This window comes from Oreochromis niloticus, linkage group LG5, assembly GCF_001858045.2.
Source record: "Oreochromis niloticus isolate F11D_XX linkage group LG5, O_niloticus_UMD_NMBU, whole genome shotgun sequence".
NCBI classification, from domain to species: domain Eukaryota; kingdom Metazoa; phylum Chordata; class Actinopteri; order Cichliformes; family Cichlidae; genus Oreochromis; species Oreochromis niloticus.
In genome coordinates this window covers 5,393,834-5,410,812 of record NC_031970.2, presented here as the reverse complement: position 1 = coordinate 5,410,812, position 16,979 = coordinate 5,393,834, and the positions used below count along the sequence as shown (strand labels likewise).

The 16,979-nt window shown below is 37.7% G+C and overlaps 1 protein-coding gene across 1 annotated transcript; it reads left to right on the top strand.

Annotated features, from left to right (window-relative positions):
* On the top strand, positions 1-16,373 carry LOC112846826 (cell wall adhesin EAP1). Its single transcript, XM_025907001.1, has 20 exons — positions 1-30; positions 660-738; positions 1,767-1,811; positions 2,511-2,588; positions 3,348-3,392; positions 4,092-4,136; positions 4,927-4,971; positions 5,998-6,042; positions 6,742-6,786; positions 7,486-7,563; positions 8,323-8,367; positions 9,067-9,111; positions 9,995-10,039; positions 11,066-11,110; positions 11,810-11,887; positions 12,647-12,691; positions 13,391-13,435; positions 14,319-14,363; positions 15,486-15,530; positions 16,055-16,373. The coding sequence occupies exons 2-20, from the start codon at positions 736-738 to the stop codon at positions 16,064-16,066; spliced, it is 879 nt and encodes a 292-aa protein (XP_025762786.1). The 5' UTR covers positions 1-30; positions 660-735; the 3' UTR covers positions 16,067-16,373.
* The last annotated feature ends 606 nt before the right edge of the window (positions 16,374-16,979 follow it).

The following is a 16,979-nucleotide window of genomic DNA, read 5'->3' as shown; positions in this document are numbered from 1 at the left end:
CTTCAGCACTCAGCAGAGATTTGTCTTGACGTATGTATTTACCTTTGATATCCATGACTCGACGCACATTTAGCAAGGTAAAGTTGTATGTTTAACAAGCTAATTAACGCTAGTTAAACGGAACTAAAACAATACACAATCGATTTGAACAAACTGTGTGATGAATGATGATAAATGCTAAAAAATTACTTAAGATTTATCTTCAACAATAGATATTAGAAGTTTAATTTAACTGTTTTTAAATTCCCACTGGAGTTAAAGGGACCTGTGGCCTTGCACGTGCTCTGCATCTTCAACTGCACAGACAGTCAGTCTAAGCTCTTTTTAAGTGTAGCTAACTGCAACACACATTTTTTTTTCAACACAAGATATGTTTGGGGGGATTTAAATGTTAATAATAATGTTTTCGTATTTAGCACAAACCAATAGGGTCTGGGTCTCTGGCCCAGCGTTTCTGACGTTATTCTAAGGTTTTTGAGTTTCTTATGTTTAGTGGCGGGTTAGTTGAGTTTGGCTTAACGTTATTAACATTGTTTTAAGGAGTTTATGTTAGGGTTGTATATTACAACGTTTGTATTTTCATGCCATTTTTCCTGTTTTATTTTGAAAGAGTCTGTTGTGTTCAGTTCATTAATCTCACTGACCTGTTGTGTCAATAGAATCATTTGTGCCAGCTACTTCCCTGCTCTCCTTCCATCCTGTCTCAACCTCCAACAGGAAAGTAGAAGTCCTCATATGGTAGGACCAGTGATTGTAGTGTGTGTGTTACACTGTCCTCATATTGTTTTAAGCTGTGAAGGACATGAGTGTGTTTCAGTTGCCTTCCTCATGTGGTTGGATCAACAACTCTAGTGTGTGTTACACTGTCCTCATATTGTGGGTAGCAGAACTGTACAGTGTTAAGTTTCTTTAGAATCTGGTATAAGGAAGTCGGATCCTTCTGTAATAATGTTCACTGATACAAATATGATCTGTAGTTAATTATCTAGTCGGGATTTATACTAGAGAATGTTTCTGACGTTATATTGTTGTCTTTTGTTGCAGACACCAAGTGCTGAGGTCCTGTCTCAGCCTCATACTTACCCACTTCATTCTTCCAACAGGTTACACATCATATTTTTGTATTTGGTATCAAGTATATGTGTCAGATGGGCCTAGTGCATAAATGAAATGCACTTTAATTGTATTAAAACAATCAGTTTCAGTCAAAGTTAACCAAAATCAACATTAGCATTAGGAGAAAGTAATTGTCTATACCATTTGTTAGTCCAAACTTTCCCTTAAAGCATCAGCGTGATCTTTATTCTGACTACATTTGATATTTTGTCCTTTTACACATGTTTTTGTCCATTTAACCTCCCGCCGATCAGTTTACATGATTTAATTTCTGGGGAAATAGATGGCTTTACATCAGTGTTGGGTTTAGAGCTTTTATTGACAACAGCAGGAGAAGTTAGAAGTCAGGAACATGAACTCTACATGTGTTCAGTCGTCATGTCCTCATATTGTTTTAAGCTGTGAAGGACATGAGTGTGTTTCAGTTGCCTTCTTCATGTGGTTGGACCAACAACTCTAGTGTGTGTTACACTGTCCTCATATTGTGTGTAGCAGAACTGTACAGTGTTAAGTTTCTATAGAATCTGGTATAAGGAAGTCAGATCCTTCTGTGAATAATGTTCACTGCTACAAATATGATCTGTAGTTGATCATCTAGTCGGGATTTATACTAGAGAATGTTTCTGACGTTATATTGTCTTTTGTTGCAGACACCAAGTGCTGAGGTCCTGTCTCAGCCTCATACAGACCAATCGGTGAGTGACTTACCCACTTCATTCTTCCAACAGGTTACACATCATGTTTTTGTATTTGGTATCAAGTATATGTGTCAGATGGGCCTAGTGCATAAATGAAATGCACTTTAATTGTATTAAAACAATCAGTTTCAGTCAAAGTTAACCAAAATCAACATTAGCATTAGGAGAAAGTAATTGTCTATACCATTTGTTAGTCCAAACTTTCCCTTTAAGCATCAGCGTGATCTTTATTCTGACTACATTTGATATTTTTGTCCTTTTACACATGTTTTTGTCCATTTAACCTCCTGCTGATCAGTTTACATGATTTAATTTCTGGGGAAATAGATGGCTTTACATCAGTGTTGGGTTTAGAGCTTTTATTGACAACAGCAGGAGAAGTTAGAAGTCAGGAACATGAACTCTACATGTGTTCAGTCGTCATGTCCTCATATTGTTTTAAGCTGTGAAGGACATGAGTGTGTTTCAGTTGCCTTCTTCATGTGGTTGGACCAACAACTCTAGTGTGTGTTACACTGTCCTCATATTGTTGGTAGCAGAACTGTACAGTGTTAAGTTTCTTTAGAATCTGGTATAAGGAAGTCGGATCCTTCTGTAATAATGTTCACTGCTACAAATATGATCTGTAGTTAATTATCTAGTCGGGATTTATCCTAGAGAATGTTTCTGACGTTATATTGTTGTCTTTTGTTGCAGACACCAAGTGCTGAGGTCCTGTCTCAGCCTCATACAGACCAATTGGTGAGTGACATACCCACTTCATTCTTCCAACAGGTTACACATCATGTTTTTGTATTTGGTATCAAGTATATGTGCCAGTTGGGCCTAGTGCATAAATGAAATGCACTTTGATTGTATTAAAACAATCAGTTTCAGTCAAAGTTAACCAAAATCAACATTAGCATTAGGAGAAAGTAATTGTCTATACCATTTGTTAGTCCAAACTTTCCCTTAAAGCATCAGCGTGATCTTTATTCTGACTACATTTGATATTTTTGTCCTTTTACACATGTTTTTGTCCATTTAACCTCCCGCTGATCAGTTTACATGATTTAATTTCTGGGGAAATAGATGGCTTTACATCAGTGTTGGGTTTAGAGCTTTTATTGACAACAGCAGGAGAAGTTAGAAGTCAGGAACATGAACTCTACATCTGTTCAGTCGTCATGTCCTCATATTGTTTTAAGCTGTGAAGGACATGAGTGTGTTTAAGTAGAAGTCCTCATATGGTAGGACCAGTGATTGTAGTGTGTGTTACACTGTCCTCATATTGTTTTAAGCTGTGAAGGACATGAGTGTGTTTCAGTTGCCTTCTTCATGTGGTTGGACCAACAACTCTAGTGTGTGTTACACTGTCCTCATATTGTTGGTAGCAGAACTGTACAGTGTTAAGTTTCTTTAGAATCTGGTATAAGGAAGTCGGATCCTTCTGTAATAATGTTCACTGCTACAAATATGATCTGTAGTTGATCATCTAGTTGGGATTTATACTAGAGAATGTTTCTGACGTTATATTGTTGTCTTTTGTTGCAGACACCAAGTGCTGAGGTCCTGTCTCAGCCTCATACAGACCAATCGGTGAGTGACTTACCCACTTCATTCTTCCAACAGGTTACACATCATATTTTTGTATTTGGTATCAAGTATATGTGTCAGATGGGCCTAGTGCATAAATGAAATGCACTTTAATTGTATTAAAACAATCAGTTTCAGTCAAAGTTAACCAAAATCAACATTAGCATTAGGAGAAAGTAATTGTCTATACCATTTGTTAGTCCAAACTTTCCCTTTAAGCATCAGCTTGATCTTTATTCTGACTACATTTGATATTTTTGTCCTTTTACACGTTTTTGTCCATTTAACCTCCCGCTGATCAGTTTACATGATTTAATTTCTGGGGAAATAGATGGCTTTACATCAGTGTTGGGTTTAGAGCTTTTATTGACAACAGCAGGAGAAGTTAGAAGTCAGGAACATGAACTCTACATGTGTTCAGTCGTCATGTCCTCATATTGTTTTAAGCTGTGAAGGACATGAGTGTGTTTAAGTAGAAGTCCTCATATGGTAGGACCAGTGATTGTAGTGTGTGTGTTACACTGTCCTCATATTGTTGGTAGCAGAACTGTACAGTGTTAAGTTTCTTTAGAATCTGGTATAAGGAAGTCAGATCCTTCTGTAATAATGTTCACTGCTACAAATATGATCTGTAGTTAATTATCTAGTCGGGATTTATCCTAGAGAATGTTTCTGACGTTATATTGTTGTCTTTTGTTGCAGACACCAAGTGCTGAGGTCCTGTCTCAGCCTCATACAGACCAATCGGTGAGTGACATACCCACTTCATTCTTCCAACAGGTTACACATCATGTTTTTGTATTTGGTATCAAGTATATGTGCCAGTTGGGCCTAGTGCATAAATGAAATGCACTTTGATTGTTTTAATACAATCAGTTTGAGGAAAAGTTTCCCAAAATCAACATTAGTATTAGGAGAAAGCAATTGTCTATACCATTTGTTAGTCCAAACTTTCCCTTAAAGCATCAGCTTGATCTTTATTCTGACTACATTTGATATTTTTGTCCTTTTACACGTTTTTGTCCATTTAACCTCCTGCTGATCAGTTTACATGATTTAATTTCTGGGGAAATAGATGGCTTTACATCAGTGTTGGGTTTAGAGCTTTTATTGACAACAGCAGGAGAAGTTAGAAGTCAGGAACATGAACTCTACATGTGTTCAGTCGTCATGTCCTCATATTGTTTTAAGCTGTGAAGGACATGAGTGTGTTTAAGTAGAAGTCCTCATATGGTAGGACCAGTGATTGTAGTGTGTGTTACACTGTCCTCATATTGTTTTAAGCTGTGAAGGACATGAGTGTGTTTCAGTTGCCTTCTTCATGTGGTTGGACCAACAACTCTAGTGTGTGTTACACTGTCCTCATATTGTTGGTAGCAGAACTGTACAGTGTTAAGTTTCTTTAGAATCTGGTATAAGGAAGTCGGATCCTTCTGTAATAATGTTCACTGCTACAAATATGATCTGTAGTTGATCATCTAGTCGGGATTTATACTAGAGAATGTTTCTGACGTTATATTGTTGTCTTTTGTTGCAGACACCAAGTGCTGAGGTCCTGTCTCAGCCTCATACAGACCAATCGGTGAGTGACTTACCCACTTCATTCTTCCAACAGGTTACACATCATATTTTTGTATTTGGTATCAAGTATATGTGTCAGATGGGCCTAGTGCATAAATGAAATGTACTTTAATTGTATTAAAACAATCAGTTTCAGTCAAAGTTAACCAAAATCAACATTAGCATTAGGAGAAAGTAATTGTCTATACCAGGGGTGCCCAATCCCAGTCCTCGAGAGCTACTGTCCTGCAGCTTTTAGATGCATCCCTACTCCAACACAGCTGAATCAAATAGTTGGATTACCAATTCGGCATGCCATCAAGTCTGGCAAAGGCCTGATAACGAGCCATTCATTTGATTCAGGTGTGCTCGAACAAGGACGCATCTAAAAGCTGCAGGGCAGTAGCTCTCGAGGACTGGGATTGGGCACCCCTGGTCTATACCATTTGTTAGTCCAAACTTTCCCTTAAAGCATCAGCGTGATCTTTATTCTGACTACATTTGATATTTTTGTCCTTTTACACATGTTTTTGTCCATTTAACCTCCCGCTGATCAGTTTACATGATTTAATTTCTGGGGAAATAGATGCCTTTAAATCAGTGTTGGGTTTGGAGCTTTTATTGACAACAGCAGAAGAAGTTAGAAGTCAGGAACATGAACTCTACATGTGTTCAGTCGTCATGTCCTCATATTGTTTTAAGCTGTGAAGGACATGAGTGTGTTTAAGAAGAAGTCCTCATATGGTAGGACCAGTGATTGTAGTGTGTGTTACACTGTCCTCATATTGTTTTAAGCTGTGAAGGACATGAGTGTGTTTCAGTTGCCTTCCTCATGTGGTTGGACCAACAACTCTAGTGTGTGTTACACTGTCCTCATATTGTTGGTAGCAGAACTGTACAGTGTTAAGTTTCTTTAGAATCTGGTATAAGGAAGTCGGATCCTTCTGTAATAATGTTCACTGCTACAAATATGATCTGTAGTTGATCATCTAGTCGGGATTTATACTAGAGAATGTTTCTGACGTTATATTGTTGTCTTTTGTTGCAGACACCAAGTGCTGAGGTCCTGTCTCAGCCTCATACAGACCAATCGGTGAGTGACTTACCCACTTCATTCTTCCAACAGGTTACACATCATGTTTTTGTATTTGGTATCAAGTATATGTGTCAGATGGGCCTAGTGCATAAATTAAATGCACTTTAATTGTATTAAAACAATCAGTTTCAGTCAAAGTTAACCAAAATCAACATTAGCATTAGGAGAAAGTAATTGTCTATACCATTTGTTAGTCCAAACTTTCCCTTAAAGCATCAGCGTGATCTTTATTCTGACTACATTTGATATTTTTGTCCTTTTACACATGTTTTTGTCCATTTAACCTCCCGCCGATCAGTTTACATGATTTAATTTCTGGGGAAATAGATGGCTTTACATCAGTGTTGGGTTTAGAGCTTTTATTGACAACAGCAGGAGAAGTTAGAAGTCAGGAACATGAACTCTACATGTGTTCAGTCGTCATGTCCTCATATTGTTTTAAGCTGTGAAGGACATGAGTGTGTTTCAGTTGCCTTCTTCATGTGGTTGGACCAACAACTCTAGTGTGTGTTACACTGTCCTCATATTGTGTGTAGCAGAACTGTACAGTGTTAAGTTTCTATAGAATCTGGTATAAGGAAGTCGGATCCTTCTGTAATAATGTTCACTGCTACAAATATGATCTGTAGTTGATCATCTAGTCGGGATTTATACTAGAGAATGTTTCTGACGTTATATTGTTGTCTTTTGTTGCAGACACCAAGTGCTGAGGTCCTGTCTCAGCCTCATACAGACCAATCGGTGAGTGACTTACCCACTTCATTCTTCCAACAGGTTACACATCATGTTTTTGTATTTGGTATCAAGTATATGTGTCAGATGGGCCTAGTGCATAAATGAAATGCACTTTAATTGTATTAAAACAATCAGTTTCAGTCAAAGTTAACCAAAATCAACATTAGCATTAGGAGAAAGTAATTGTCTATACCATTTGTTAGTCCAAACTTTCCCTTTAAGCATCAGCGTGATCTTTATTCTGACTACATTTGATATTTTTGTCCTTTTACACATGTTTTTGTCCATTTAACCTCCTGCTGATCAGTTTACATGATTTAATTTCTGGGGAAATAGATGGCTTTACATCAGTGTTGGGTTTAGAGCTTTTATTGACAACAGCAGGAGAAGTTAGAAGTCAGGAACATGAACTCTACATGTGTTCAGTCGTCATGTCCTCATATTGTTTTAAGCTGTGAAGGACATGAGTGTGTTTCAGTTGCCTTCTTCATGTGGTTGGACCAACAACTCTAGTGTGTGTTACACTGTCCTCATATTGTTGGTAGCAGAACTGTACAGTGTTAAGTTTCTTTAGAATCTGGTATAAGGAAGTCGGATCCTTCTGTAATAATGTTCACTGCTACAAATATGATCTGTAGTTAATTATCTAGTCGGGATTTATCCTAGAGAATGTTTCTGACGTTATATTGTTGTCTTTTGTTGCAGACACCAAGTGCTGAGGTCCTGTCTCAGCCTCATACAGACCAATTGGTGAGTGACATACCCACTTCATTCTTCCAACAGGTTACACATCATGTTTTTGTATTTGGTATCAAGTATATGTGCCAGTTGGGCCTAGTGCATAAATGAAATGCACTTTGATTGTATTAAAACAATCAGTTTCAGTCAAAGTTAACCAAAATCAACATTAGCATTAGGAGAAAGTAATTGTCTATACCATTTGTTAGTCCAAACTTTCCCTTAAAGCATCAGCGTGATCTTTATTCTGACTACATTTGATATTTTTGTCCTTTTACACATGTTTTTGTCCATTTAACCTCCCGCTGATCAGTTTACATGATTTAATTTCTGGGGAAATAGATGGCTTTACATCAGTGTTGGGTTTAGAGCTTTTATTGACAACAGCAGGAGAAGTTAGAAGTCAGGAACATGAACTCTACATCTGTTCAGTCGTCATGTCCTCATATTGTTTTAAGCTGTGAAGGACATGAGTGTGTTTAAGTAGAAGTCCTCATATGGTAGGACCAGTGATTGTAGTGTGTGTTACACTGTCCTCATATTGTTTTAAGCTGTGAAGGACATGAGTGTGTTTCAGTTGCCTTCTTCATGTGGTTGGACCAACAACTCTAGTGTGTGTTACACTGTCCTCATATTGTTGGTAGCAGAACTGTACAGTGTTAAGTTTCTTTAGAATCTGGTATAAGGAAGTCGGATCCTTCTGTAATAATGTTCACTGCTACAAATATGATCTGTAGTTGATCATCTAGTTGGGATTTATACTAGAGAATGTTTCTGACGTTATATTGTTGTCTTTTGTTGCAGACACCAAGTGCTGAGGTCCTGTCTCAGCCTCATACAGACCAATCGGTGAGTGACTTACCCACTTCATTCTTCCAACAGGTTACACATCATATTTTTGTATTTGGTATCAAGTATATGTGTCAGATGGGCCTAGTGCATAAATGAAATGCACTTTAATTGTATTAAAACAATCAGTTTCAGTCAAAGTTAACCAAAATCAACATTAGCATTAGGAGAAAGTAATTGTCTATACCATTTGTTAGTCCAAACTTTCCCTTTAAGCATCAGCTTGATCTTTATTCTGACTACATTTGATATTTTTGTCCTTTTACACGTTTTTGTCCATTTAACCTCCCGCTGATCAGTTTACATGATTTAATTTCTGGGGAAATAGATGGCTTTACATCAGTGTTGGGTTTAGAGCTTTTATTGACAACAGCAGGAGAAGTTAGAAGTCAGGAACATGAACTCTACATGTGTTCAGTCGTCATGTCCTCATATTGTTTTAAGCTGTGAAGGACATGAGTGTGTTTAAGTAGAAGTCCTCATATGGTAGGACCAGTGATTGTAGTGTGTGTGTTACACTGTCCTCATATTGTTGGTAGCAGAACTGTACAGTGTTAAGTTTCTTTAGAATCTGGTATAAGGAAGTCAGATCCTTCTGTAATAATGTTCACTGCTACAAATATGATCTGTAGTTAATTATCTAGTCGGGATTTATCCTAGAGAATGTTTCTGACGTTATATTGTTGTCTTTTGTTGCAGACACCAAGTGCTGAGGTCCTGTCTCAGCCTCATACAGACCAATCGGTGAGTGACATACCCACTTCATTCTTCCAACAGGTTACACATCATGTTTTTGTATTTGGTATCAAGTATATGTGCCAGTTGGGCCTAGTGCATAAATGAAATGCACTTTGATTGTTTTAATACAATCAGTTTGAGGAAAAGTTTCCCAAAATCAACATTAGTATTAGGAGAAAGCAATTGTCTATACCATTTGTTAGTCCAAACTTTCCCTTAAAGCATCAGCTTGATCTTTATTCTGACTACATTTGATATTTTTGTCCTTTTACACGTTTTTGTCCATTTAACCTCCCGCCGATCAGTTTACATGATTTAATTTCTGGGGAAATAGATGGCTTTACATCAGTGTTGGGTTTAGAGCTTTTATTGACAACAGCAGGAGAAGTTAGAAGTCAGGAACATGAACTCTACATGTGTTCAGTCGTCATGTCCTCATATTGTTTTAAGCTGTGAAGGACATGAGTGTGTTTAAGAAGAAGTCCTCATATGGTAGGACCAGTGATTGTAGTGTGTGTTACAATGTCCTCATATTGTTTTAAGCTGTGAAGGACATGAGTGTGTTTAAGTAGAAGTCCTCATATGGTAGGACCAGTGATTGTAGTGTGTGTTACACTGTCCTCATATTGTTTTAAGCTGTGAAGGACATGAGTGTGTTTCAGTTGCCTTCTTCATGTGGTTGGACCAACAACTCTAGTGTGTGTTACACTGTCCTCATATTGTTGGTAGCAGAACTGTACAGTGTTAAGTTTCTTTAGAATCTGGTATAAGGAAGTCGGATCCTTCTGTAATAATGTTCACTGCTACAAATATGATCTGTAGTTGATCATCTAGTCGGGATTTATACTAGAGAATGTTTCTGACGTTATATTGTTGTCTTTTGTTGCAGACACCAAGTGCTGAGGTCCTGTCTCAGCCTCATACAGACCAATCGGTGAGTGACTTACCCACTTCATTCTTCCAACAGGTTACACATCATATTTTTGTATTTGGTATCAAGTATATGTGTCAGATGGGCCTAGTGCATAAATGAAATGTACTTTAATTGTATTAAAACAATCAGTTTCAGTCAAAGTTAACCAAAATCAACATTAGCATTAGGAGAAAGTAATTGTCTATACCAGGGGTGCCCAATCCCAGTCCTCGAGAGCTACTGTCCTGCAGCTTTTAGATGCATCCCTACTCCAACACAGCTGAATCAAATAGTTGGATTACCAATTCGGCATGCCATCAAGTCTGGCAAAGGCCTGATAACGAGCCATTCATTTGATTCAGGTGTGCTCGAACAAGGACGCATCTAAAAGCTGCAGGGCAGTAGCTCTCGAGGACTGGGATTGGGCACCCCTGGTCTATACCATTTGTTAGTCCAAACTTTCCCTTAAAGCATCAGCGTGATCTTTATTCTGACTACATTTGATATTTTTGTCCTTTTACACATGTTTTTGTCCATTTAACCTCCCGCTGATCAGTTTACATGATTTAATTTCTGGGGAAATAGATGCCTTTAAATCAGTGTTGGGTTTGGAGCTTTTATTGACAACAGCAGAAGAAGTTAGAAGTCAGGAACATGAACTCTACATGTGTTCAGTCGTCATGTCCTCATATTGTTTTAAGCTGTGAAGGACATGAGTGTGTTTAAGAAGAAGTCCTCATATGGTAGGACCAGTGATTGTAGTGTGTGTTACACTGTCCTCATATTGTTTTAAGCTGTGAAGGACATGAGTGTGTTTCAGTTGCCTTCCTCATGTGGTTGGACCAACAACTCTAGTGTGTGTTACACTGTCCTCATATTGTTGGTAGCAGAACTGTACAGTGTTAAGTTTCTTTAGAATCTGGTATAAGGAAGTCGGATCCTTCTGTAATAATGTTCACTGCTACAAATATGATCTGTAGTTGATCATCTAGTCGGGATTTATACTAGAGAATGTTTCTGACGTTATATTGTTGTCTTTTGTTGCAGACACCAAGTGCTGAGGTCCTGTCTCAGCCTCATACAGACCAATCGGTGAGTGACTTACCCACTTCATTCTTCCAACAGGTTACACATCATGTTTTTGTATTTGGTATCAAGTATATGTGTCAGATGGGCCTAGTGCATAAATTAAATGCACTTTAATTGTATTAAAACAATCAGTTTCAGTCAAAGTTAACCAAAATCAACATTAGCATTAGGAGAAAGTAATTGTCTATACCATTTGTTAGTCCAAACTTTCCCTTTAAGCATCAGCGTGATCTTTATTCTGACTACATTTGATATTTTTGTCCTTTTACACATGTTTTTGTCCATTTAACCTCCTGCTGATCAGTTTACATGATTTAATTTCTGGGGAAATAGATGGCTTTACATCAGTGTTGGGTTTAGAGCTTTTATTGACAACAGCAGGAGAAGTTAGAAGTCAGGAACATGAACTCTACATGTGTTCAGTCGTCATGTCCTCATATTGTTTTAAGCTGTGAAGGACATGAGTGTGTTTCAGTTGCCTTCTTCATGTGGTTGGACCAACAACTCTAGTGTGTGTTACACTGTCCTCATATTGTTGGTAGCAGAACTGTACAGTGTTAAGTTTCTTTAGAATCTGGTATAAGGAAGTCGGATCCTTCTGTAATAATGTTCACTGCTACAAATATGATCTGTAGTTAATTATCTAGTCGGGATTTATCCTAGAGAATGTTTCTGACGTTATATTGTTGTCTTTTGTTGCAGACACCAAGTGCTGAGGTCCTGTCTCAGCCTCATACAGACCAATTGGTGAGTGACATACCCACTTCATTCTTCCAACAGGTTACACATCATGTTTTTGTATTTGGTATCAAGTATATGTGCCAGTTGGGCCTAGTGCATAAATGAAATGCACTTTGATTGTATTAAAACAATCAGTTTCAGTCAAAGTTAACCAAAATCAACATTAGCATTAGGAGAAAGTAATTGTCTATACCATTTGTTAGTCCAAACTTTCCCTTAAAGCATCAGCGTGATCTTTATTCTGACTACATTTGATATTTTTGTCCTTTTACACATGTTTTTGTCCATTTAACCTCCCGCTGATCAGTTTACATGATTTAATTTCTGGGGAAATAGATGGCTTTACATCAGTGTTGGGTTTAGAGCTTTTATTGACAACAGCAGGAGAAGTTAGAAGTCAGGAACATGAACTCTACATGTGTTCAGTCGTCATGTCCTCATATTGTTTTAAGCTGTGAAGGACATGAGTGTGTTTAAGTAGAAGTCCTCATATGGTAGGACCAGTGATTGTAGTGTGTGTTACACTGTCCTCATATTGTTTTAAGCTGTGAAGGACATGAGTGTGTTTCAGTTGCCTTCTTCATGTGGTTGGACCAACAACTCTAGTGTGTGTTACACTGTCCTCATATTGTTGGTAGCAGAACTGTACAGTGTTAAGTTTCTTTAGAATCTGGTATAAGGAAGTCGGATCCTTCTGTAATAATGTTCACTGCTACAAATATGATCTGTAGTTGATCATCTAGTTGGGATTTATACTAGAGAATGTTTCTGACGTTATATTGTTGTCTTTTGTTGCAGACACCAAGTGCTGAGGTCCTGTCTCAGCCTCATACAGACCAATCGGTGAGTGACTTACCCACTTCATTCTTCCAACAGGTTACACATCATATTTTTGTATTTGGTATCAAGTATATGTGTCAGATGGGCCTAGTGCATAAATGAAATGCACTTTAATTGTATTAAAACAATCAGTTTCAGTCAAAGTTAACCAAAATCAACATTAGCATTAGGAGAAAGTAATTGTCTATACCATTTGTTAGTCCAAACTTTCCCTTTAAGCATCAGCTTGATCTTTATTCTGACTACATTTGATATTTTTGTCCTTTTACACGTTTTTGTCCATTTAACCTCCCGCTGATCAGTTTACATGATTTAATTTCTGGGGAAATAGATGGCTTTACATCAGTGTTGGGTTTAGAGCTTTTATTGACAACAGCAGGAGAAGTTAGAAGTCAGGAACATGAACTCTACATGTGTTCAGTCGTCATGTCCTCATATTGTTTTAAGCTGTGAAGGACATGAGTGTGTTTAAGTAGAAGTCCTCATATGGTAGGACCAGTGATTGTAGTGTGTGTGTTACACTGTCCTCATATTGTTGGTAGCAGAACTGTACAGTGTTAAGTTTCTTTAGAATCTGGTATAAGGAAGTCAGATCCTTCTGTAATAATGTTCACTGCTACAAATATGATCTGTAGTTAATTATCTAGTCGGGATTTATCCTAGAGAATGTTTCTGACGTTATATTGTTGTCTTTTGTTGCAGACACCAAGTGCTGAGGTCCTGTCTCAGCCTCATACAGACCAATCGGTGAGTGACATACCCACTTCATTCTTCCAACAGGTTACACATCATGTTTTTGTATTTGGTATCAAGTATATGTGCCAGTTGGGCCTAGTGCATAAATGAAATGCACTTTGATTGTTTTAATACAATCAGTTTGAGGAAAAGTTTCCCAAAATCAACATTAGTATTAGGAGAAAGCAATTGTCTATACCATTTGTTAGTCCAAACTTTCCCTTAAAGCATCAGCTTGATCTTTATTCTGACTACATTTGATATTTTTGTCCTTTTACACGTTTTTGTCCATTTAACCTCCCGCCGATCAGTTTACATGATTTAATTTCTGGGGAAATAGATGGCTTTACATCAGTGTTGGGTTTAGAGCTTTTATTGACAACAGCAGGAGAAGTTAGAAGTCAGGAACATGAACTCTACATGTGTTCAGTCGTCATGTCCTCATATTGTTTTAAGCTGTGAAGGACATGAGTGTGTTTAAGAAGAAGTCCTCATATGGTAGGACCAGTGATTGTAGTGTGTGTTACAATGTCCTCATATTGTTTTAAGCTGTGAAGGACATGAGTGTGTTTAAGTAGAAGTCCTCATATGGTAGGACCAGTGATTGTAGTGTGTGTTACACTGTCCTCATATTGTTTTAAGCTGTGAAGGACATGAGTGTGTTTCAGTTGCCTTCTTCATGTGGTTGGACCAACAACTCTAGTGTGTGTTACACTGTCCTCATATTGTTGGTAGCAGAACTGTACAGTGTTAAGTTTCTTTAGAATCTGGTATAAGGAAGTCGGATCCTTCTGTAATAATGTTCACTGCTACAAATATGATCTGTAGTTGATCATCTAGTCGGGATTTATACTAGAGAATGTTTCTGACGTTATATTGTTGTCTTTTGTTGCAGACACCAAGTGCTGAGGTCCTGTCTCAGCCTCATACAGACCAATCGGTGAGTGACTTACCCACTTCATTCTTCCAACAGGTTACACATCATATTTTTGTATTTGGTATCAAGTATATGTGTCAGATGGGCCTAGTGCATAAATGAAATGTACTTTAATTGTATTAAAACAATCAGTTTCAGTCAAAGTTAACCAAAATCAACATTAGCATTAGGAGAAAGTAATTGTCTATACCAGGGGTGCCCAATCCCAGTCCTCGAGAGCTACTGTCCTGCAGCTTTTAGATGCATCCCTACTCCAACACAGCTGAATCAAATAGTTGGATTACCAATTCGGCATGCCATCAAGTCTGGCAAAGGCCTGATAACGAGCCATTCATTTGATTCAGGTGTGCTCGAACAAGGACGCATCTAAAAGCTGCAGGGCAGTAGCTCTCGAGGACTGGGATTGGGCACCCCTGGTCTATACCATTTGTTAGTCCAAACTTACCCTTAAAGCATCAGCTTGATCTTTATTCTGACTACATTTGATATTTTTGTCCTTTTACACATGTTTTTGTCCATTTAACCTCCCGCTGATCAGTTTACATGATTTAATTTCTGGGGAAATAGATGGCTTTACATCAGTGTTGGGTTTAGAGCTTTTATTGACAACAGCAGGAGAAGTTAGAAGTCAGGAACATGAACTCTACATGTGTTCAGTCGTCATGTCCTCATATTGTTTTAAGCTGTGAAGGACATGAGTGTGTTTAAGTAGAAGTCCTCATGTGGTAGGACCAGTGATTGTAGTGTGTGTGTTACACTGTCCTCATATTGTTTTAAGCTGTGAAGGACATGAGTGTGTTTAAGAAGAAGTCCTCATATGGTAGGACCAGTGATTGTAGTGTGTGTTACAATGTCCTCATATTGTTTTAAGCTGTGAAGGACATGAGTGTGTTTCAGTTGCCTTCCTCATGTGGTTGGACCAACAACTCTAGTGTGTGTTACACTGTCCTCATATTGTTGGTAGCAGAACTGTACAGTGTTAAGTTTCTATAGAATCTTGTATAAGGAAGTCGGATCCTTCTGTGAATAATGTTCACTGCTACAAATATGATCTGTAGTTGATCATCTAGTCGGGATTTATACTAGAGAATGTTTCTGACGTTATATTGTTGTCTTTTGTTGCAGACACCAAGTGCTGAGGTCCTGTCTCAGCCTCATACAGACCAATTGGTGAGTGACATACCCACTTCATTCTTCCAACAGGTTACACATCATGTTTTTTGTATTTAGTAATCAAGTTTATGTGTCAGTTGGGCCTAGTGCATAAATTAAATGCACTTTGATTGTATTAAAACAATCAGTTTGAGTCAAAGTTTCCCAAAATCAACATTAGCTTTACTTCTTTGTGAAGATCTTAGGAGAAAGAAATTGGCGTACCATTTGTTAGTTCTAACTTTCCCTTTAAAGCATCAGCTTGATATTTATTCCTACTAAATTTGATATTTTTGTGTTTTTGTGTTACATTGTCCTCATATTGTTTTAAGCTGTGAAGGACATGAATGTGTTTTTGTAGCCTTTCTCAATTGGTAGAACCAACAACTCTAGTTTGTGTTACATTGCTCCTTTAAAGTGCTCCAGTAGAAAGCAAGGTTTAAGAACATTTTGTATTCACATTATAAACTATAAACTAGAATATTTTCTATCTTTTCTTGCATTCACATTAAGATATTTTCTTTTGTTTCCATTTATGACAGCTGGGAAGGTGAGAAGCAAGTGGACAAATGATGAAGTAAAGGTTGCTGCAAAGTACCAGGTAAAAAGGAATGTGACTGCTGCTTCCAAGCAGAGCCGGCAGCTCGTAAAGGCAGAGACTGGGTTGCCATAAAGTACTACATCCACAACAGGATCATTGCATTAAAAGAAAGATGCAAGGAAAAAAAGAAACAACCAAGAGAGATACTTTGTTGCTTCCACAGTTATGTCAATATTGTAGTTTTCTGTATTGCATTGTTCTTACTCATAAATCTGTGGTTTATGCTGGGTGCTTTTTCCAATTAAATGATAAGAAAGGCAGATAATGTTCCACGTTTTTATTGACATGAACATTCACTACAAAATGAATTAATGCATTACAATATTAAGACTTAAAAAGTAGACTGACCACATTTGACCTATGTCTTTTTTTAAGTCTCTACACAGCTCATATTTACTGTTTTATTAACACATAAATGTCTGATATTTCTGTCAGAAGTTACCCGACTGGTGAGCATTACTATTGTGCATCCATGCCTATTATATTGTAATCTCAAAAGGAGCCAAGCTTAAAAATACAGAACCTACCCTTACCTGGTCCTTATAAGTCATATATACTTGAAAATTATGTGTTTCCATGGGCTTCACAATTCACCTAAACATGAAATATCAGTGTGTGACCTTATGGTACTCATAAGTCACATAAACCTGACAGTGTCCTCACAAGTAGCATTAAATTCAGGTTTGACCAAAATTTCACCCTAGCCAAAATCTCAACAGATGGGCGTGTTCCTGGAAGCATGGGTCAAACTTTGTGTGATTCCCATGCCTCTAGGACCTTCAGAAAGGCACGTTCCCATTTGTCACATTTTTGTCATAGGTCCTGATATTTCACGAAAACACGTATGTGTGTGTGTGTGTGTGTGT

Excerpts from the sequence above, each read along its gene's own strand:
- LOC112846826 (XM_025907001.1), top strand. Across the intron at positions 2,589-3,347 it reads CCACTTCATTCTTCCAACAG|ACACCAAGTGCTGAGGTCCT; the intron begins GTTACACATCAT and ends CTTTTGTTGCAG. Across the intron at positions 8,368-9,066 it reads AGCCTCATACAGACCAATCG|ACACCAAGTGCTGAGGTCCT; the intron begins GTGAGTGACTTA and ends CTTTTGTTGCAG.